This window comes from Cimex lectularius, unplaced genomic scaffold, assembly GCF_000648675.2.
Source record: "Cimex lectularius strain Harlan isolate CLEC.00 unplaced genomic scaffold, Clec_2.1 scaffold376, whole genome shotgun sequence".
In the NCBI taxonomy this organism is placed as follows: Eukaryota; Metazoa; Arthropoda; class Insecta; order Hemiptera; family Cimicidae; genus Cimex; species Cimex lectularius.
The window spans coordinates 40,866-65,045 of NW_019392894.1; the positions used below are offsets into that span (position 1 = coordinate 40,866).

General features: G+C 38.8%; 1 protein-coding gene across 7 annotated transcripts in view; it reads right to left on the reverse strand.

Moving 5' to 3' along the window:
* Window positions 1-9,426: 9,426 nt before the first annotated feature.
* Window positions 9,427-24,180, reverse strand: part of LOC106668883 (nose resistant to fluoxetine protein 6-like) — a 37,119-nt gene continuing 22,365 nt past the window's right edge. For all 7 annotated transcript variants that reach the window (XM_024229145.1, XM_024229144.1, XM_024229141.1 and 4 more), the window contains exons 4-13: window positions 23,568-23,785; window positions 23,411-23,499; window positions 23,005-23,186; window positions 22,690-22,850; window positions 19,477-19,645; window positions 18,034-18,227; window positions 17,816-17,957; window positions 12,342-12,531; window positions 12,140-12,282; window positions 9,427-9,689 (exon numbers count right to left, since the gene is read on the reverse strand). In XM_024229145.1, coding sequence (XP_024084913.1) covers window positions 9,564-9,689; window positions 12,140-12,282; window positions 12,342-12,531; window positions 17,816-17,957; window positions 18,034-18,227; window positions 19,477-19,645; window positions 22,690-22,850; window positions 23,005-23,186; window positions 23,411-23,499; window positions 23,568-23,785 — 1,614 coding nt within the window. In that variant the 3' untranslated portion in view covers window positions 9,427-9,563. The remainder of the gene's footprint in view (window positions 9,690-12,139; window positions 12,283-12,341; window positions 12,532-17,815; window positions 17,958-18,033; window positions 18,228-19,476; window positions 19,646-22,689; window positions 22,851-23,004; window positions 23,187-23,410; window positions 23,500-23,567; window positions 23,786-24,180) is intronic.

A 24,180-nucleotide genomic window follows, 5' to 3' on the forward strand; every position in this document is an offset into this window, starting at 1 on the left:
ACGCTTGAGCACAGAGTGTTTCAATGCGTGCTCGCAGACCATCTGAGATACCCAGTGATGGCGAGATTGCGCTAACAGTACAGGTTAGCATTCCACTTAAATAAAAACCGGTGCCGGCCCGTCTGTCGGAAGTGCCTACGCTAGGGGTGAGCCTCCACTCGGGTTTCGATAGGGCCTTCTCTATCGATGGGGAGTAGCTTCGGTTGCGACGCTGGTCGGGCGGTCTGCCGACCCAGCCCTGCAGAAGGGACAAGCGGGGAAGAGCCTTTTTCAAGGATCTACGTGAAAATCTACGGTATTGCACGCCCCACCGTAGGCTAGTGCATGTTGCTACTTTTGAGGACTGTGAGAAGATTAGGGCTAGCGATAAGGTTAAAGACCTCGGTTTTGCGGTTACGGACATGAAGAAGGCTAAACCCAGGGTAGTCATTAGAGGAGTTCCGTCTGAGCGTTCAGATGAGGAGGTAGTGGCAGATCTGATGGCTAGAGTTGGTAAGGCCAAAATGAGTTTTTGAGTTGTTTTCGGCTCTTGTACAAGATGGGTAGACCTGAACAAAGGACTCGACCTTGGGTGGCTGAGGTCGCTCCTGAGTTGTACAGCAAACTTACGAAAAGAGGATCCGTTGGTATTGGATGGATATCGTGCAGGATTGAGGACTTCTTCCAACCGCTAAGGTGTGTCAGGGATTTGGACACACGTCGGTTGGATGCAAACAAAGGAACAACGTATGTGGGCATATTGGAAACGAGGGACACCTACGCTCTGGGTGTCCTAACAAATTGTCACCAGGGGTATGTGGTACGTTTCGCCACTTTGGTAAGAACGCGGTCCACGAAGAAGGATCTTCTAGATGTCCTGAATACACAAGGCTTAAGAGGTGGACGATTATGAATACCGATTATGGACTCTAATTTTGTGTGTTCGTATTGTGGGCGTCACGTTGGTACCAAGACGGGTAGAGGGCTTCACACTCTCCGTGCTCATCCTAGTGGGTTCAACCAGGCCATGGTGGTGTCTGATGGTAGGGTTCATTGGAGTGAGGAGGAACTTAGGCTAATGGCAAATCTGAAATTCGAGCTCACACAGGGTAATGTCAAGAATATCAATCAGAGAATTCTACTCAGTTTTCCTGGTAGAACTATCAACTCGATTAAGGGTGCAAGGAAGAAACCTGCCTACATCTTAGTCCTGAGGGAAATTTCTGGGGTTACTCGGCACCACCAATATGAGCCTCAGCGCGCCTTAATGGAGTCTCACCCACAAATGACAGCTACACCAACAATGTCAGATGATGACAGCGTATTGCTGCTTAGGAGGGCTCTGCATGACTTTTTGGCTCATTCTGGTAACCTACCTGAGAAATGGAACCCTCGACTTGTTGCCGAATTTTACAAATCGGCCTTGAATGGCGTCCTTGACGAGGATGGGTTTTGGTTTTGGCTTGAGCTGACATTTCCACCGGACTTGGATTTGTGGGATGGAGTTGGTTATAGCTCAAGGATACCTTCTGCTAGGAATCGCTATGGTGGAACCTTGCGTCGGAGATCCGAATATGCGTACATCCAAAGACTATGGACCAGGGATAAGAAAGCAGTGGTGGACAAAATTCTGGATGGTACCTATGATCATGGCTCGGTTAGTTTGCAGGAACTCGATGACTACTGGGGGAGAATTATTTGCACTCAGTCTAAGGAATGGAGCGAGTCCTTGCCAGGGGCAGCCAACCCACTATTGTCGGAACTAGTGGAAAATTTTCTGTCGATGAAATTAAAAATTATGAGTCTGAACTACGTTCTGCGGCGGGACCCGATCATTTATCGGTTCGTGAATGGAGATGCGTTCCCTATGAGATTGATTAAAGCGGCGCTCTTCAATTGTTTTATGCTTTTGGATAGGGTACCTAAGGGTCTTTGTACTGCGCGATTGACGTTAATACCCAAAAAGGAATCTCCGTCCAGCGCATCTGATTATCGACCTATTACAGTGGCCTCAGTAATATTAAGGCATTATCAAAGAATGTTGGCCTATAGGAAGAGCTCAGTGGTTCGATTCCATCGGTCCCAAAGGGGATTTATCGCGGGCACGGACGGAATTGCACAATCGGTTGTGTTGCTGGATGGCATCTTAAAGGACTCTCTCAAGAAGAAGCGGGAATTGCGAGTTGCGATCTTGGATGTTACCAAGGCATTCGATTCGGTTAGCCATTTGAGTTATTTGCTAACTTACGAGCCCGGGGTTTCCCTGAAAACTTTGTCAAGTACATTGAATTCTTATATTGGCCACTCTATGGTTTTTGTGGATGGATTAAATGAGCCTAAGCGACTCCACATAGCAGGAAGAGGAGTTAGGCAGGGTTATCCACTTTCACCGTTGGTATTCAACTTAACGATGGATTTGGTGCTGGAACGACTCTCGTCCAATATCGGTTATTGGTACCAGGGAATGAGGATTACGTCTATGCCGATGACTGGTTCTGATTGGATGATCCAAGATTGGGCTCCAAAGGTTGCTGGATTCGGCTGCAACCGACTTGGGCAAGATTGGTTTGGAGATCAATCATTTTAAAGTCTGCGACCCTGTCCTTGTGTCTGATTGGTAGAAAATTACCAATTAGAAAAATTTCAGCTCGCTATCTCGCCCCGTATTTAAGTTATATCCTTTCAAAGTTGAAAGGAACAAACGCCGCTGGCCCTTCCGAACCCGAATAGGCATCAACATATTTAATTACGTGATTTCTTAAAAGAAGTTTCTTAATTTTAGAAGCTGTATAGGCGTGTAAGGTGTCGTTGGATTCAGAAAATTTATCAGAATCCAACGGTGAAAATTAGATTATCTAATTCCTAATTAGAGTTAGAGCCCCCTAAATTCAAAGGTAACGAGCCGCCTCGGCATTTCCGGACCTTTTGTCAATGTGAAAAGGCTGGACATCTCCCTTGTTCTTTTATAACCCGGCCTAGACCGAGTTTTAAACATCGTCAAAATATGCAGTCGCGTATTTAATGACGCGAGCTGGAGATTAAGACCTCTTAAGCTCGTTACCTACACAGTCGAGTGAGGTATCGTTGGATTCAAGATTTTCTGCAGAATCCAACGATATAACTCTTGAGTAGGTCTGATTTTTTCGGGGGAATATTTACAGGCCCCGAATCAATAATAAATTGTAACAACCGTCTCCGTTACAGACGTTTGAATTCCATTAGGTGAGTAGTCGTGTGTAATATAGTTGGTTTCAGGATTGTTAAATTCAACGGTATTACTTGTATCGATTCCGTGTTTGAAAAAACTTCTGGAAACGAATCTGGCAATACCGATTGCCAGAATGAAATTAAGAGAGTAATGTAAAAGATACGTAAGAGTCAGAACAAAATTTACAAAAAAATAAATTCAAATAAAAAAAACAATCGAAAAAAATTTAAATGGAGTTAGAACCGAAATGGTAGATCGGTTAGAAAAATTAGAAAAAAAATATAACTAATAGGGTAGAAGAAGTAACAGAGGAGGCGGACCTATTTATGGTCATCGGGTTCGCTGGAATCCCAGAAGACCCTGACAGGACGATCGGGGAAGCAGTTCTTACGGTAGAAAACAGAGATGAAGTAGACCCGTTCACAAAAGTAGGGTCTACTGGAATCACCGATAGGCTAGACAAGGCGATCGAGGAGGCGGACCTGGGTGAAATTGTAAGGTCCGCCGAATAGAACGAAAATCTGCCGTCAGCCGAGGACGAAAGTGGCTGGACGGTAGTGAAGAGGAAAAATAAGAAGCGCAGTACGAAGAAGACACGTTCTGAGAACGAAAAGGCTCTCTCTCCTGTAAGAAACCGTGGTTGGTAGTCCACGGGGTACCGGAGAGGGTCGAAAAAAGTACCTTAATAAATAGAATAGTGGAACACAGTCGAGTTCCTAAAGCGTGCTCAATTAAGGCCTGGAAACGGCCCTTTAACAATAAGAGAGATGTTGTAATAGAAGTTCTCTCAACAACGAAAGACGCCCTTCTGAAAAGAAGGAAATTTAAAATAGGAAACAGTGCTTGCTGGGTGACAAATTGTGTTACCCTTAAGCAATATTTTAGGTATTTTAGGTTCGGGCACAAGGTTCGACCACTTATCCGGTCAGTACTGCGTGGTAGCAGAGATAAGTGGACCGGGAGTACGCCAGTGCGTTGTAGTCAGTGCGTACTTCCAATATAGGCAGCCTACCACAGAACACGTGGAAAGGCTGGAGAAAGCTTTAATAGGAATAGGAAATAGAGAAGGTAGGGTCATCATTGGGGCAGATGTTAATGCACATTCCCCATGGTGGCACAGAAGTACGCGCGATGACACCAGGGGGAGTGTGTGGAGGAATTTATATCCTCCCGCAACTTCCACGTCGTCAGTAGAGTAGGGTGTTCGATTACTTTCGCAAATTCACGAAGGGAGCCAAATATAGATGTCACTTTAGCTGGTAGGGAAGTTGTAAACTGGCTTGTGAACTGGAACATCCTGGATACGGACATACCCAGCGATCACAGGCTTATTGTGTTTGAACACCGAGGGAACTCCGAAAACCTCGGAGAAACAACACAAAAAGGTTGTTAGGACGGTGTACGCCTACCACGGACAGCAGTGCGTGCGACTGTCCTGGAAGAATGGTTCCAAGAGGTTAGGAATGTGCTGAGAGAAATGGTGGAATATACCGAAGATAGAAAGCAATGTAGCGAAAAACCTGGGAAATGGCTGCATAGGAGAATTCAGAAAATTAACAAGATCATAGATTCGAAGATCTTCTTGGATATAGAGGCCGGAAAAGGCCAGAAAGATGAGCTCACTGCGCTTAAAAGTGCGGATTCTAATTCAGGGTACCGGAGGAATATAGTACGGGCACAGTAAATGTTGGTAAAAGGGAGAGTAAATCAGAAGGAATTTGCGAAATCAGGGCGTAGAAGTTAGTAAAAGTAGGCGGGGTGTCATAGTCGAAGTATATGGTGAAGTTCGAAGAAATTCTAAAACAAAATATATTAATTTGGGGTGGGCTGGGTGCAGAGTTACGGACTGTGTAATTCTTAAACAGTGTCTAAAATGATTTGGCTTTGAGCATCGAGCGGCAGTCTGTGGAGGGTTTTCCCCGTAGGGTTAATAAAAACTAATTCACCCATACTCCGGTTATAAGGGACCTTAGCCAATTTCCTGAAGTCGAAAGTCACGCGCGACGCGTAATAATTAAGTTAATTGCGATTTTAGAATACGCGATTTTTGAAATCGCGAAACTAAATATAGAGTTTCTATAGCCAATTGAGGTGACATTGGAATCGTAAAATTCAGTAGATTCCAACGGTGAAACTGTTAAGTCCATATCTTAATCCGGATTTAAGATATAGCCCATTAAAGCACAAAAAAATAGAGCCGTCCACCCCTTCCGGTGACGTGCTGAAATCGAGGAAATTAAACACGCGATCCTCAAAGAAATCGTAATTAAAATCATAGGGTTTGGATAGGCATATGAGGTGTCGTTGGAATCAGAAAATTCATTTGATTCTAACGGTGCAAGTTTCAGATTGAAATCTCGATCTGCGTAGGAGTTATAGCCCTTTGAAGTTGGAAAGGAAGTAGCCGCAGACCTTGAAGTTGGAAAGGAAGTAGCCGCAGACCCTTCTAGGCCATCCGTGTGAATTCCTTCTATTTTGACACGCCGATTTGAAAATCGGGTAATTAAAATAAGTTTAGTATAGGCGTGTGAGGTGTTGTTAGATTCAGAAAATTATTTAGAATCTAACGATGAAGGAATTGGATCTGTATCTAATCCCTATCAAGAGATACAGCCCCCCGAAGCTCAAAGATAACAAGCCGCCTCGCTCTTCCGGCCAATTGCCACGGTCTTTACAGTCAAAAGACCGAGCACATCCTTCCTCCCTTTTTCTATTTGAAATAGGAAAGCCTTCGTAAACCGGCACCGACCTAGTCTTAAAAAACATTTTTAAATATATTCAACCACATATTTAAAGAGGCAGACTTGTTCACAATCGTCGGGTCTGCCGGAATCCCCGAAGACCTCGATAGAGCGATCGAGGAAGTAATAGCAAAAGTAAGAAATTCTGGTGAAGTAGACCCGTTTGCAAAAGTAGGGTCTTCTACTGGCATCACTGCTAGTCTAGATAGGGCGATCGAGGAGGCGGTCGCGAGGGTGAACAATGCGACGGAGGCGGACCCGGTTAAAGTGGTAGGGCCTGCTGAAGTCAATGAAAATCTACCGACAGCGGTGATTGGAAATGACTGGACGGTAGTAAAAAGAAAGACAAAGAACAGCAATACGAAGAAGACCCCTATTGCGAATGAAATGGCTCTCCCCCGGTAAGAAACCGTGGTTAGTTGTCCATGGGGTGCCGGAGAGGGTTGAAAGAAGTACCCTAATAAATATAATAGTGGAACACAGTGTGGTCCCAACGTGTCCTCTATTAAGGGCTGGAAACGGCCCTCTAACAAGAGGGAAGTTGTAATAGAAGTACACTCAACAACAAAGAAACGCCCTCCTGAAAAGGAGGAAAATTAAAATAGGGAACACTGTTTGCTGAGTAACAAATTGTGTTACCCTTAAGCAGTGTTTCAGATGCTTTAGTTTCGGGCACAAGGCACGAGAATGTAGTGTGCCAGTTAGGAGCATACGGTGTGGTCAGGAAGGCCATTTTTCTACAGAATGTAGGAACAAGATAGGGTGTGCCAAATGTGGTCAAAGCGGACACATGAGCACTACACTAATATGGATTGTAGGATATACCGGGAAGAGTATAGTAGGTGGGTGAGTAGGATTAGATATGTGTGATTTTAGGATCGCACAGATCAACCTTGCACGCTGCCGGACGGCAATGTTCGCCAGACGGTATTTACCATGGTGTATAATGTTAATTTAATTTGTTTTGTATATATTTCTTTTTGTTGTTAAATAAACATTATTATTATTATAAATTAGTTTCCAAGTTTTAACTTACAATCCCCGCGGCATTAGCGAAATCTAGAGAAGGGGGCGGGGCGGAAAAAGTTATTCAGCGAGTGCGACTTAGTGGGGTAGACCCCCCTATCCCGGCAAACGTTAATTTTTAAGAGTGGCGGCAATTTCAACAAAGGGCTTGCCGCTTTCGGTAAGTCACCGGCCACGTGCTGACGATTAAACAGTTAAATCATTTATATCTCGAGAAGTGCTCAACAGATTTTTCTCGAAATTTTGTACACTCGTAGGGACCAATAAACCCTAGAAGCTATTAAATTTTCAAACCCATAAGAAACTTCTAGCAAAAGTTATTTAACTTTTTTTACCTAATTAATTATTTTGATTAAAAAGTTTTTATCAAAAATAAAAATGGTACTCACTGCGATATCTCTACCAATTTTCAAGATTCTACTCCTTCAACTGCTCGGTCAAAAATTAACTTAAACAGAGTGCGACCTTACTCGTGCAACGACTCGAAGTGAACTGAAAACTGAAAAGTCAAAACTATAACCTTCCCCGAACCGGTTCCAAGCAGTGCCGCTCCACCGACCTAGCGTGCGGGGTTACATTCATTTCAATGTATTTTTGTTGGGGTCGGTTCCGTCTTGACATTCTTTCTATTGTTCCTAAGCCGTTGCCGGCTCTTGACAGTTTTTTTTAACTTTCATCTTTGTGTTGCTTTTTTATTATAGACGGAAGCGGCTGAACTTGGGGGTCAGAGAGAACAAGCAGAAAAAAAGAAAAAAAATTGTATACAGGGTGGATTCGAATCAGTGTGTTTTTTTGGGAAACTTAATCGAAAATTGGGTATGCCGCCAGAGTAGGTTTCCTATACAGGACCTATCCAGCAGATAGAGTTATGATTGTTGAGTTCGAAACAAAAATCGGTCCTTATGCCGTTATTTCTACACCAGTCATGAGATCCTGATCCTTGGTCGGGAAACCACCTTTTGGATGCGGTAAATTTTAAGAAGGCGGCCCTCAAACATCAATCGGTATTACGGTATTTAGTTAAATTTGTAACATATTTTTTCGAATCAAAAGATTTTGAAGTTTGGTTTGCTACCAAGGTATCATATTGCATAGATGATACAATCACACAAAAATGTCTTCATTTAATACCTTTGTAATGTCTTCGGTAGGAGAAAAAAAGCTTCGATGGTGAAAAAAGGTTGAAGTAATTTTTGTGATTCGACAGTCTCTAAGATTATTTGTAGAAGAGAGGCAAATTTTTTAATTCCTCTGAAAATTCCAGATTTCTGATAAATTTTAAGTTTCGTCTGTTACAAACGACATTTTAAGCGTGTCGCAAAGAAATGTAAATGGTGTAGTCGTATAAGAAATTTATCGCTCGTTCCGAAAAACGAGTCAAAACTGCGAAAAAATTAGATGAAAGTTGGGAAAATACGGTTTAACCGCATAAAGTCCGATTTTTTTCGAAAAACACAACATTCATAACTCATAATGAACAGAGATAGGACGCCGTTTCTGGCGGCATTCTACTCCATTTTCCATGAAGTTTCACGCACAGAAAAACCAAACTAATCCGAATCCACCCTGTATAACTGTAATACCGTTACAGTCCTTGGCAATGTTGGGGCTAGTCGGTCTGTGTAGTGTATAATATAGATAGTACGTCAATCTTTAGATATATTTAAGATTGTTTGGTTCTGATGATGACCTTAAAATAGGTCGGAAACTCTGCAGTAACAACTGAATTTACTCCTTTTACAAAGATAGTTCCTACAGTTGTTACTTCCTACAGTTGTACTGTTTTCAATGATGCGGATTTCGAGCTTTTAGCTCTTCATCAATTGAAGAAGTTCTACAACTAAGCCTCTCGACATGAACTGTAAAAGTGAACCCGCCAACGTTCCAATGAGAAGCCGGTTTTTAATGCCGCTCAATGTTGAACGTGCGCAAAGCTGGAATTATAACACAAGTAAATATTATATTTGTAAATACTGTAAGAAATTAATTAGAATTAGTGTTTAAAGATAATAGATAAAAATTAAATTAGAATAATACCTTAATAATACATAAGTAAATTAATAAAAATTACATTAATTTAATTATTTGGACGTTTATGATGAAAGCTCGAAATCCGGACGTTGAAAACAACATAAGGTGGCCATTCACGATCGCTCCAAGCAGGCCAAACGGAGCGACGCCGTTCCAAAAACCACGTCAATGGCAAAACTGAACTGGCGTGCCCGGCTATGCTCAANTGGTTGACGTTCGGAGCGACTGGCTGTGGAGCGGTCGTGAATGCCCCTCAAATTTCAGGCACTCCAAATGGAGCTGTACGGCTTGGCGCGGTTCCGTTTGGAGTGATCGTGAATGGCCACCTTTACTGTGAGTAGGAACTATCTTTTTAAAGGGATTGAACACCGCACTCCCTCCACCATTCATAATTTCTACCACTGAATTTACTTTCTTCTTCAAGACCATATCTTGATCCAGTGTTCGTGATTGAAAAAGTGGTCGGTACTTCTAATACTGAAGACGGGGTTTTTCGAAGAAGGGAAAACTTATTTTTAGAGGCAAATGTTTTTAATGGAATATAGGAATGTTTATAAATAATACATTTTTAAACAGATTTATTTGTTAGATAATAGTTTCTTCAGCAATAGCACTTGCAGATTAGATAATGGCGCTTCCACGATAAGATAGAGAATAAGAGCCAACGTATATGATATTAATACATCGCCACAAGTCATCCATATCTGAAATCAAAAATACACACCATCTATTAATTGTTTGAATTACTAGTTTTATCATCATTTGTCATTATCATTAAATTCCACGTATTTTGTTGGCAGGAATGAATGTAGAAATAGAAAATTTCCATTCCTATCCCCCAATTCCAACAATTGGGTATAGAATTAGCAAACTCGACAACACATGATGCACACATAGCAATAAGCTGTTAAGTATAATAACTGTTCTCTAATTGAGGGATGTCTGTCTGCAAATGAAAATGTCCATTTTGACCGTAGTTTAATGGCTGGTCATCGAAAAATGCTTGTTTTCATAGGAATATCCCAATACGGTATATTTCAATCTGTTTTTGATCATACCTACTAAACTCTATCTGCTCAAACGTGCTCTTCATTCTCTCAACCAATGGTCAAGAAATAACAGCATTCTTTCAAACGCTAACAAATTCCAGTCCTTATTAATTTCCAATAAATCCATTAGTACAGATTGCCTATCCTCTTCTCATATCACCGGCTCCCCTATTAATTTTTGTCCTAAAGTTAAAAATCTCGGTGTTATTTTTAACCCCAAGCTTACATGGCATGACCATGTGAGCTCTATTATTAAAATGATCTACTCAAGCTAACATTCTCTTCGTCCCCTTAGCATTTTCACTCCACAGAAAACTAGAGCTCTCCTTATTAAATCCCTAATAATTATTTTATTCTCTTACTGTAGCCCTATTTTTTCACTTTCCTTCAATCTACTCATCGCTTTCAAATTGCTTATCATTCCTGCATTACATACTGTTATGATCTTAAACCAAGGGATCATATTTTATCCTATGTTAATCCCTTCAGCATTTTAAACATTTTTAAACTTAGAGTTTTAATATATATATTTAAAATTAATTAAATCAAAATTTCGCGTTTCACGCAATTATTATTGATGACTGGCTTTATAATTGTTAAAATGAAGAATACCTACCTGAAACAAATTGTTGAACTTGTTGTTCTCTACGTAACGAACGGTCTCCACTAATGAGGTATCATTTGACAGTAAATGGAGCATAATAAACAAAACAATAACGGTTTAAGATCTTAATGTTTGGGATATCAAAGCAGGAAGAAAAAAAGAGGAGAAATAATGTGCGAAGGAATGGAATGGAAAGAGTGGAATTGGGGCACAGCAGAACCTCTGACAGAAGATGGTTCAAGAAAATTGTAGAAATCATAATAAAAAAAAGCTGTGAGCCCAAAAGTAAACAAAGTTTAAAATTTATATGAAAGAAAAGAACAAGAGTGAAAAATGTAAACCACTCTAAATAAATTAGTTGTTCAATATCTTGTTAACTAGTAGAAATGAATTACATTTGGTATTCTTATTGGAAAATGAAATTTTAGGCCTAATTCTCACTGCACACTGGCAGTTAATAATCAAATAAATTAATTAAAAATTAAACTGCTCCATGAACTCTGCAGTACTTCAATGCACTCTTTACAAAACCGACCAGGTCTGAACAATCCAGGGAATTAAGTTTCACGATCAAACACACTCTCAAAACTAGTTCTCAAAAAGGGAAACTGAAATTCTGGAAGAATCAGCCAAAAAATGGAAGAGGTCCTCCCCTTGCCCAAGAGTTACACAGTGAGCTGCGCGCAACATAATCTTCTCTCAGAGGTAGTAATTAGGGTAGATAAGATCACACCTAAGTTTGAAGAATCTAACATAAATTGAAAGAGGACAACTTAAGATTATTATTGAACAAGTCGAAAAACACCTTTGAATGATCAAGCTCCTTGTACAGCAGAAATCTGTTGGATCTAAGGGCCAATTCCATGCCGTTAGAACGATTGGACGAATCAAAAACTGAGAATTTAGATGGTCTTCATAGTTGTTGAGGGAGTTAATACCAAAATCATGGGCTACTGAATTGACCGCTTTAAACCAGATCAAATTACCATTAATTATTTCAATTTTTTTAATAGTGTCCAACCTAATTTTGTGGAACATAATAAAAAGTTGATTGGTAAGAAATAAATTCTTTTTTGTTTTTCCTATTGTTGAAAAGACAATTTATTTCTTACCAATCGACATCAATTATTCCCCCTAGGAAAAAATATACTTTTGAAATTATTTAAATTTACTGACAGATTCCAATAATGGCAATAATTTTCTAAAGCGACAATGTTTCTCTTCAAGGTGTGCAGAGGGTAGTCAGAATGACCTCATCAGCCTAGAGAAGGCTTTTAATTAATAAATACACTAGAGAAATGAATTACGAAATCTAGAACATTACTTAAATTACTTTTCTAATGCACATAGACAAATCGATAAATAAAAACACAGATGAAGGACAATGTGAGTTGAATGAATTATTTAAAAACCTTTAATCCGTTTTGAATAGACACTTGAAAGAATACACCATAATTTAAAATACAAATATCAGTATTAAATTTATCATTTTTTTCCTTACCGTCATTGTTAAATCTAAATGGTTTGGAAGCCTCTGTTGAAGAAGTAAATACTGTTGCAAAGGTGTGTGGACGATGAGTACGGAAAGTGTTAATTTACTCAATGGTGCATATACGTTTTGGTTCAGTATATGGGAAACCATACCTGAATAATCATTTATATGTATTAATTAGCGATAAATAGCATTTTTATTTTAATGTTACCAAATCCGGTTGTAGATTCTGCCAGTATCACCCATGCCAGTGCCAGCGCCCATAAAAGTCTGTTTAAACTTCCATAAAGTACGTTTAGTATCAGACTTGTTTCATGTCCTGGAATGAAGAAAATCCAGGCAGATAGGAGTGTGCCGATGGTAAAAAGTACTGCTAGAACCGTCCCAGTACCCATCTGCCACTGGAGGACAATTTAAAAATTTTCCACATCCAAATTTCACAAAAAAGTATATAAATTTCAAATTTTTTGTCTAACTTACAATTTTTAATTAACACACATAAAATAATCATACACAGTAACAAGGACAACACTAAAAAGGAACAATGCACACAAATAATAATTTTAAAGAGTCATTGACAAAAAACCATAAATCAACTAAAACAAAAATAAAATGCCATATGCCATAATAAATAATAATATTTAATATGCTAAAAAAATAATAATTGTGCCAAAAATACTGACAATAATTCAATTACATTCCGCTAAAAGTACATTAGACACAATACAGTTAAGAATTTATAATAATGTAAAAGGCACTAAAATGTATGTATAAATAGGTATAATAGGTCCTTTGGAGGATCTAACTCATAGAGCCATACATTTTGGCCAAAGCCTGGGTCTGGGTCCAGCATGTACATTGTAGACAGGTTGCTCGATGGTCCCTCTTAGGTAATTGAAGGGTGCAATTTCTATAGGAATGCCACCTAATATGAGAATTGTGCATGAGCACGGCAGCGAGTATTTGCATCCATTGTATCGATTCATTGGGGAAACAGGGTTCTTTTCTTTATATAGTAATGATAGTTTTGTGCCCTTAGCATGTGTTGAGACTGAATGCATTTATTACCATGAAGTGGAGGGTGAAGGAGGAATATCAAGTACTCCACCACCCTACTGAGTGAGGAGGAAAGTATTTAAAAGTGAATAAGAGTGAATTCAGTTTGGATTTAGGAACTGATTACATTGGGTGCTAAATTAACCTAGATAGCCTCTGGAGCCCAACAACAGTGGCTGTCAGATAAGACCAAGGTACGACCCCGGACTGCCAACACCTGGGATGAGTGATTCTCAAGGCCTGTGGGCAAGTTATTGTAAATTACTCAAAAGCTGGAATTGGCGGTGGGCTGCGAGAAGTGAAAGGCTTAACTCTGCACATGTGAGTATGCATGTACATCCGTGTGCTTGATCGTTTATTAGTAAGTTATCAGAAATCATTAAAATAAAAATTAAGAACCATGAAAAAACATTAGACAACATACAACACTCAACTATTTTCATCAATGCGAAAACATTTCAAAACCGGGTTTTTAAAGGGCTAACAAATGGGTGAAAATGTTAAGCCATTGACAGGGCAAATCATCATTGAAAGAGTCCCAGGTTCGAATCCCAAAGTACTCTCAATGAATTATAATAAATCACTAGTTACAAAGCAAGCAAGTTCAAAGCAGTACAAATTTAATTGTTATGTTAAAATTACAGGCATGCAGTTAAATATGGGAGGCTACAATTAGTAGCGTATTTGAATGTTGGTTGAAAAGATAAAATGTAAAAATAACCTGACATACAATATTGCAGGAAATGCACCCAGAAGGTACTTTTACTTCCCAACTACCGAAGGCAGGGAAGCCTTGTATTCATGTGGGAAATCTAGAAAATTTTGTCCTCCAAAATCAAAATTTCCACTCGCATTTGCGTTTCAGATCTTTCTGGAATGAGACCAATTTTGAAATTTTCAAGATTGTGCGGGTTGGTTTCAAGATGGTTCTCTATGAATTTCATCCCCATTGAGTTAACATATGGGCATGTGCAAGTACAAACGTAAAATAATGTACACAGCTATATGTCTGAAACCATTTGTTGGCTTCTCAAGCAATTTTCAAGGATTATGCAGGTTGCTTTCTAGATGATCACCTATGAATTTTATTCCAAATGGAGCTTACTGCCCTCACATGGCAGAAGTTAAAGTTTTTTTTTAGCTTTTTTGCCTATCAATCTCCCTGCATAAGAAGACCTCATACCAGCGGACCACTACCATTTAACTATACTTATTAATTATCAAAATGGATGAATCTAGATGATCTTAATACTTTCCCTGGACTAGGCTTTAAGGTAAAAAGAGAGGTTCAGAAAAGGGATTTTTTTAAATTAAAATTTAGTGTATTCAATAGGGCTCTCGTTGTTGTTTATTCTTTTATACTATGTATGCAATTAGTTTTATTATTACAATATAAAGTTAGTGTATAAATAAGAAGTAAACTCGGGAATATTAAGGTCTCGGTGTAGGGTGTGGTTTGATTCATAATAAGGGTAACAAGTTTTAATCCTTAATTGACCCATAGAATTTGATACCATAAGTCTGCATAAGTTTGAGAACCATGATTAAGTGGACGTTTGTAACATCTGTTTAGTTGGTTTCGATTTAGTCTTGTGTGCGGATTCCAAGTAAGTTGTTTATCCAGATGAAGTCCCAGTAACATATATGTTCGGCAGGGTGGTAGTTAAATCCTGTTAAAGTAAGCAGGTGGTAGTGTTCTATGTCTGAGAGAGAAGTTAATGTATTGGCTCTTCGTTGTATTTATTTTCTCTATTTTTTGGACCAAACGTCGAGGCACTGCAAATGGTTTTCAAGTTTTCTGTATGCGTTGACCGGATCTTTATGCTGGAAAAGGATTGCTGTATGTCTGCAAAAGTGTAAATAATTGTTTGTGGAAGGACAGGAATGTAAGTAGTATATATCGTGTAAAGAATAAGTCCAAGAATGCTCCCTTGTGGGGATGCCAGCTTGGATAGGATAGATAGAGGATATCACGTGCCCTAACTCTGAAGTAATGGTCAGAAAGGTACGACTTTAGGAAAGGGTAGTGGGTATTGGGTGGGATGCCCTTTAGCTTCCACAGGAGGCCCGGGTTCCTGCCAAAGGCTTAAGCAATTTCAAGGAACACACCCGGACCATACTGCTTCTGCTCAAGGGAGAATGAAATAACATCCACAAGGTGATGACATTGATGGATTGTAGAGTGTAGGGACCTAAATCCAAATTGGTGACTCGGAATAGTTTCTTGGGATTCAATCATAGAGTATAAGCGTTTAAGTAGGAGTTTCTCGAGAATTTTACTCATTACAGGAAGGAGACTGATAGGGTGGTAGGATGAAGGAAGATCGATAGGCTTGGTTGATTTATGGATAAGAATTATATTGGAAAATTGCCAAATAGCAGGATGTATGTTGTTCGCAGGATGGGAATAAAGTTGTAAGTAAAGAAAATAAGGGCTCCTCGGTAGATACTGAAGGATTTTTATGTGATTGCGTGTTTAATGTAGGAAGGTGAAAAAGCTTTGGGAGGAAGAGAAAGAGGAAAAGGAGTGAGTATTTAAGCCTTGTTCAATTTCATTTGTCTGTTCAGGATCATGAATATCACTGTGTGGCATGAAGTTGGGAATAGGTGCTGGGCAAAGAGATAGGATTTTTCTTCGTCAAATAACTTAAGAACCATCCCTTTTGCAAAGATAATAGTTCTTCAAGTCCGACGAAGAAAAATCCTACCTCTTCACCCAGCACCTATCCACCATCTTTATGCCGCACACAGACCTACGCCTTTACCTCTTTCTCTATTATCTAAAATAAATTTCACAATTGAATTGCTGCCAATGCACCCTTGCAAGGAAAGGGGTTGCCACACCGCTGATAGGACCCGAACCCTTCTGTGGCATAGGAATCCACACTATTAACGAATATCTCAGACAGAAGGACAAAAAGAAAATGAGCGAACTTTGGAATTCACTTATTGGACATAGACAATCCAAGAATCTTCTAACCAATTTTGGCAAGAAAGAAATCACAGAATGTGTAAAAGGAAGCAGGAATAGACTGCGAATCCTAACAGGATTCCTGACAGGACACTGTAGATTAAATGGACATCTAAAGAAAATTGGAATAATCCAAGAAGGCACATGTAGATTCTGCAAGGAAGCAGAAGAGACACCAACACACTTACTAACAAACTGCGGAGCTACATTGGCCCGCAGGAGGAAGTATTTTGGGATGTACAATGTGACCATAGAAGAACTACAACCACTGAAACTGGGCCTATTAATCAAGTTTCTTGATGAAATAGGACTCACCGATGTGCTTTAGGCAGAGCACAGGGGATACAATAGCTCTTAAAGGGCGCAGTATACCATACCCTGAAATATTACATCTACATCTACATTGCTGCCAGTGGGCTCAGATTCTTTAGTACCTTAAAAGAACTCCTATCTTGAACCAAAATTTTTAAATTCAGTGGCCAGTTGAGATGGATGAGGATCTTCAAAGGTTCTCTCGCATATTTGTAAAGAGGACAATTCAGAAGCCTTTATGTGCCATCGCCCTTATCCCCCCATTTGAACATTCTTGAACTGTTTTTAATAAGGAATTGGTGGAAGTAGGAGTTCTCATGTCCTGTCGTTTTTTGTGATACCCAGAAGTCTGGCTGGAACTATGTCACTCTCCTTCACAACTTAATGCTGGGGAAGAATTCATGGGTTACTCTGCCTTTTGTATTATTGTTCAAAGTAGTCCTGCACTCCTGCCATGTGTCTTTGATCCAATGATTCAATGAGGTCCCGAAACTGATTTCTTGATGCTCCTCGAAGCCACTCTATGTTAGATGCACTCAGATTCAACAAAAAACTATTCCTTTCCTTCCTTCAGTTGTCAAAGGGCAATTTTTCCTGGAGGACAGGAGCAATTGGTGGAGTGGAAGCGAGGACCTGTAGGGAGTGTGTAGGGATCGTTTTATATGCCTTTGATATTCTTAAAAGGGTCTTGTTCCAAAATGGATTTCCCATTACGTTTTAGCTTTTGCAACCAAGCTGTACCTCCGTACAGGGTAATTGGAAATAGATGCCTTGTACATGATAGAGAAATCCTTTGTCCTCAATCTCCAGTTTGCTTTCGCTATCCTTTGACCTTAGAAAAGATAAATATTCTTTTTTCTAGAATTTTAAAAACAGGAATGGCCTGGACGAGGTCATTTACATAGGCTACAAAGTTGACTCCCATCTCATTGCGTTTCTCTGGAAGAGTGTTAAAGACCACATTTCAAAAAAGTGGTTCCAACATAGATCCCTGAGGGCATCCCTTTGAAATATTTTCAGTCACAATTGTGTTCATTTCAGCTTGTCTTTCATTGAAATAACTCGAGACCAAATTAAAGATGGTCCGGGGGCAGCCTTCAGGCAGGCATCCAGAAGGTATATTATTATATTATAATATTTAATTAATGTTTTCTTTAGGCTCTTTAATCAGGAATGTCTTTCTATTTATTTATATCAAAGACAATCTTGAGCAGTTGACCTGTTTTATCATTGATTTTTTAAAACAGAAATCTTAATGCATAAAAACAATAATTGTATTTATAATTTTCTTTACATTACTAAATTTACGTCGGTAAATTCTGTAATTGAGAATCAGTAAGTCATACCTTGTTAAATTTGAAATTATTTTTTTGGAGATGTATGTACAAAAGTGCTGTTGCCATTCCTGCAAAATAAGGGCTTGCTCTCATATGCGTCCTTGTGTATGTGTTTATGTAATCTTCTTCATGGAAATAGTTTGGTAAGTAGCTGCAAATAATACATAAAATGAGTAAAACGACTGAAAAGTATTGTCCAGCAAATTTCCAAAAGAAGGTTACGTTACTTCAAATAAAACTTAATGACAGCGTTGTATTTTCCTTGGTAAAAAACATAGGCTGGCAGGGCAATTGATGCTAGTAATAAAATGGAAATAATAGCTGATACAATTTTTCTATTTTTTAGCGTTACGTAACCAACAACTGTACAAATCACAAATAATTGCATGTCCACAGCTAGATACCAGCTAGGAATCAAACACTAAAAAGTAAAACATAATGTGAGGTGCAAAATATTAAATATTAATTAAGGTTGGCTGAAAGACATCCTTCTTGGATTTAGGGAGACTGGTGATCATTGAAGACCTCAATTGGATCGCCCAAGAGTAAAACGGAGGAGGATGATATTTCAGAACAATATCACCTATGGCATGTATATAAGAGCAATTATTTATCAGTCAAGATTCTCTGTATTAAGTTTGGTGATATGCCATTGCTGTGTGTCAACACTGTTCAATTTCTCCATGGGATGTGTTGGGTGGTGAACCTGTAGTTTGCATGCAAGGCTAGACAGAAACAACAAAACTACAGATTTCTGGTTTGTAGACATCACGGTCATGGGTTCGATTCCCACCATCGCCCATCGAATTTCTGATCCCACCCCTCCCCCAATAATTTCAAAAAGTATCGCCACTAAACAGCTGCTGAAGGATTAGATTAGATTAGAGAACGAGTCGGCCTCTCAGACCTGCGTACTGCGACCAGCAATAGTATATTGTGCATCTCTATTGCTGTCCAGAGCTTCTTATTAAGCTTAAGGCTTTTTACAAGATTCCAAACCTTTTCAAGGACACCCATGTCTATCCTTCAGGCCCAAGCTATTCCTCTCCCTAGAGTAGGAATCTCAGCCTACAGCGTATAGGTTATGTTCTGTTCTCTTCTTGTTTCCGCACAGCCTTCTTTCCGTCCTCTGAGTCTATATGTATGTCTTATTATTCTGAAGTGTCCAGTTAACACTTCACACAGTCCAACAATCATTCTAGACCTAACAGGTCCTAGATTTAGAAATTCTGCCGTTAGTTTCTGCAATGGTCTTTTGGTGAACTTTTTCACAAACCTCTGCCCCTTGGCTTCTCTTCCCCTGTTAAATGAAGGACTTTTTTAAAAATTAATTTAATTTTTAATCAATTGTCTGATTGAGCCACAATTTTGGCAGTTTGGTTGGCTACAAAAGGGTTCAGGACCAATAGGTCTCATCAAACTTCCTAGGCCAATTTATCAGCCTCTTCCTCGCCCCTTTGCCCTGTGTGCCCTGGAACCCAGGCAAAGTTAATTTTGTTGTTTTCCCCAATGTCTGACTGTTGACGAAAGTTCAAATTCAAGAAATATTACAAGCTTTGATTAATTTTTAAAGGTAACAATGCTAAAATCATATAAATGTAACAACTAGATGATTTTTGAGGATATGTTAAATACTATTACTTATGGTTTAATAAAAAATAATGTTATACCTCTTCCTCAGTTTTATAATAATTGTTGATGAATAATATATATGTCCACCAGTTTCTTCTGCAATTAGAGTAGCGTGTAAGCCCTTCACTCTTCCAAAATGGGCCTCCTTCACTTATGGGCAAGATGAGTGCACAAAAGCCGATGACTACCATGTATACTGGTGTCACTCTAACACAAAAATATCCATGTTATTATATGATTGTGTAATAATGCCCAGTGGAAAAATGACAACCACCCCCCGAGTTACCAACTATGTAGTATAAATTTATGCCTATGATTTTAGAACCCAAAACAAAACAAAATGAACACAACAAATATTCATTAATAAGAAAAACGAGGAACTACCCATTAATAGTCACTTCTTGGATTAATAAGTTAATCACTTTCACTGTTACTTGGAGGTTGTGAAGCTAGTGATACTTCAGTCATCAGGAAGGATTACTTGGGAGGGTGTGGGATGAATATTTTCTGACATGAGTGTTTGTGTGACTGGGTAATTGTGAATCTTCTTCTTGTCGCTATTTCAAGGACATATTGGATATTAAGGTCAAAGTGAATGGTAAGATTGGATACACAGAAAGGAGAATGGACGATAGTTCAGAGAATGTTGGATTGTAGGGAGTGCATATGTTGGAGGTTCGAACATTTTGTTGCAACCTCAAAGTCCAATGCCATATGTCCACGTGGGTCTCAAAATAGTAATATAAATTACTCTTTTGTTTTGTAGATTTTTGCTAGTTTATCCAGGGAACTTTTATGAAGTCTGAAGCATCTGTTTAGTTCTTGTCTTCTGTGTTGTGTGAGTGGGTTTGATGTAAGTTGTTTGTCAATGTATAATCCAAGACTACATTAGCTGGTGGGAGAGGGATACTCCTAGAGTAGATAGGAACAGTGGTTATTCTGTTACGGTCGAAACTTCGGCCGACAACAGTTGGTGCCCAATGTGGGGCCTGACGTTGGGCGCCAAAATATTACGCCGAGAATTCGCCAGCTTTGCTCCGTGGAGATGGGCGGGGTTACTTAATGAATTAAGAATAATGAACTTAATATTAAATTTTTAAAAAAATGGGCACCACGCGCTGTTTATATTCACGGAAACAGCAAACCGTAAAGAAAAAAAATAAAGAAAACAAAGAAAATTCAATAACAGTAAAATTAACTAAGAAAAAAAGAACACAATATTTACATAAGGAAACAAAAAAACACATTTATTCCAACGGAAACTAAAATATTAAACATAGATTAATCTTATTTCTCTACGGGTAACATTTTAACAAACTTACACACTAAATGAACCTAAATTATCTTAAAATATAAATAAACATTCCTGGGAACCAGTGTCCAGATATGCTTCTTTTTCCAGGCGATTGAAAATCCCCGCTTCTAGGAATGTGGAGCACCTTCTCTGAAGTTGAGTGCGTCCGCGATTGCCTTCGTTGATCAAGGAATTGATGATTTTCTATGATCCGGCCATGCCGTAGGGGTAGCCGTCTCGACGCACTCTTCTCTCCCCGACTCACTCCTCTCCACTCTCTCATAAGCCTATCCTAGGCCGTCTTAATTTTGATTGACTCATCGCCAATTTTAGTTTAGGTGGCATTACAATTCAGGAGGCATCCCCGGCCAAACAACAACAATACACCCATACTATCTTACGAATGTAACAATTCTCCGAAGGGCAAATGTGTCATGCTCACAGTTTTTTATATTTATTGTCATCTACCATGTGAACCACTGCTCAACAGTGTGACATGGATTTGCAGTTATCTGGTTGTCAGTACCTTTATGACAGCATGATGACTTGAACATATCTGTTGGTTAGGTAGGGTTTTAGGGTCAGGTAGAAGATAAAAGGGAGAAGTGTCTTAACCTGCCAGAACAGCTATCAGTCCTCTTTTTCTAACTTCGACTCCAATGTCAATAAAATTTCATTACATGATCAATTACTCTTTGGTCCGAAAGTACTGATGAAATGATGTGCAAGCCAAGTATTGGTCTGCACCAATATAATATAGACAATTTCAATGTAAATTTTGATATCAAATGAAAATTATACGACTAAAGAGTATGAGTGTAATACAGTGATGCACGGGCTCATCCCCTCGGCGTTCTTGGCCTATTCACATGAGGATAAGCAGATCTGGTGACCCGCTGCCTGATAACCAGGAGACTGGGTGAATGAAAGACTCGAGTAGCCCCTATTACCAAGTTGCTTGTGGCTTGAATTGAAAATTGATCAGTTTCATATGGCTGTTGGCAAAGTGCACTTCATTGTGTAATCAACTCTCTATGCAATATCTAGTGATTCTACTAGTGAAGATGGTATTTATTAGCGCCAGTGCAGAAAGAGAAAAGCAAGAAAGTTGTGGGTGTATCTTTCGTGCCATCATCTCTCTGTCATGTCCTTTTCGAATTCAAACAGAAATTGTACATTGAACACTTGAAATTGAGCACCTCAATGGTAATAATGCAAATGAGAGACTTTAAGACTTGGAAACTAACACATCAGGTCTCTTAATATCCACGTGGCGGCGACTTGCCATTACTGAAGACACCGGTCTGAGTGACACCACCTAATTCCACATTGCGGTTCTTTGGTTGCTAAGTAATCGCTCAGAGATTTAAGTATCTCCATGTAAGTAGGGTCCCCTTTCTTCCTATCGACATATACATTGTGTGTTCATAGAAAAACAATGTATTTTTAACAATTAAAAGGGAGCAAATTTGGATCTCTCCTTCACCAATATTTTGCTGTCATTACTCTCTTCCTTAACACAATCCCATTTACTTGTGCTTACAAAGAGTAATCCTTTTATCAAGATTGCGTACAGATCTAAACCTCCTAAATCTGCAGTGCATCGATACATGTCTAACAAATTGAAAAAAATAAAACAACAAACACAGCCTAACTAATCTGTCAGCTCAGTTCAACTACTGTCCCTTGTATGGATAAAAGATGTTTAGTGACCATTAGTCAATGATTATTCAGAGATCATGATATAAAGAAAATGTTTTTCTAAAACCTACATCACACCAGACCGCATCTCACGATCTCCGAATAATCACCACAGAGAGTCTTGCCCGTCAACCTAAAAAAGATCTAAGACCTATCCCTAATAATCATACATGTCTATTGAAATGCCAGGGGTCAGTTCCAGGCCTAGTGTCAATCAAACCATCTAATAGTACTTACTTGGGTGAACTGACATTACCTCAACCACCTGAAGAGAATAAACAAGAAAGGATTTATTCTTCTTTTATCTTCCACTTGTAAGAGGTATTTATGGTAAGAGAGAAATCCACTGATGAGAAGAAACGTGTTTACAACAATTGCACCATTGAAGTTAACTGTTTGCAGAAACTGTCCATATTTCTGGAAAAAAATTATTTGCTTTTTGATACTTTTTTAAGCAATTATTATTTTAATAGTTCGAAATTCAGCAAACTACATAAGTAATACAGCAAGTTGTGTGGAGACAAGTCAAATTTTGAGTCTAACTAATGGTATTTTGAATTTAAACACTTACTTTTTCCTGATCCTCTGGATTAAGTACATTTTTGTACAAATTTGACAGTAGTCGATGGCCATAAATAATTATTATCATTGACCAAACTTTCATTCCGGAGAGAAACTGTAGCTCTTTGGGACCTTCTGATTTTGTGAGCTTTTTGAGATTGGTCACTAGTGAAAACTTGAAAAACCAATTGCCTAGGCAAATAAAACACAACATAGATAAACTCATTTTATAAAAACAATATTGGTTTAAGTCCTGTAAGTTAGACTGTCGTTTTTATCAGACAATAATCTACAAAGGAAGAAAGTCTATTGTTTAACACTGACACTTCCTCTGCTGATGTTAACAGAATACTGGGATCATCAAACCAATATTAAATTAGAGAAAAACATTAAAAAATAACAAGTGTTATGCTTACTCAGTTTGCTTAGCTGTTCATCGTTAAAAACAAATATGTGGACAAGCGTTGCTGTTACAACCAAAGTTGTAAGGGTGGCCAAGATCAGTCTTTAAAAAAATCTCAATCTTTTTCATGTTTTTAATTTAAGTATTTCAATTGACACTTGGAAACTCACAGGAAAATTGATCCGTGTATGTCCAGCTTCAAGCGTTCTTCTAGGGTCTGACAGTATTTCGGATCTACAGTTATGTTGCCAGCAATTCCACCTTGCTTTAAAATTGGATTGAGCAGTTTTTGGAGGGCCAGCTGAACATCTTGAGGCGAGCAAGACGAAGGGACGCAAACAGCCAAATGTATTGTATCTCTGTATTTTATCCTTGGGTCCTTGGATCTCTTAAATTGGAAATATTTACAAATTTAGTAGCAGTGGAAGTTTAGCATTTAGAGTAGATTAGGATCGAGCATTAATAAATTGGGTATAACAATTTACTTTTCGTAGGATTTTTATTTTATTTTTATTATAAATTGCACTAAAATTTATTAGAAGTTATTATATTTTTTACTGAAGGAAAATTTAATTAAGGAATTTTGATTGTAAGATGTCCTTTGTTAACTAAAACTTTTGTGCACATGCTAGGCAAACTGCTAATAAGGTTGTCACTAATTTTATAAGGAATTTCATCCATAGATGTTGCAACACTGCACTCATTTGTTGCAAGTCAACAGGCTGCGGATGGTGCTCAAAAAGCCTTCTCTGCAATGCTTCCCACATGTACTCAATGAGATTG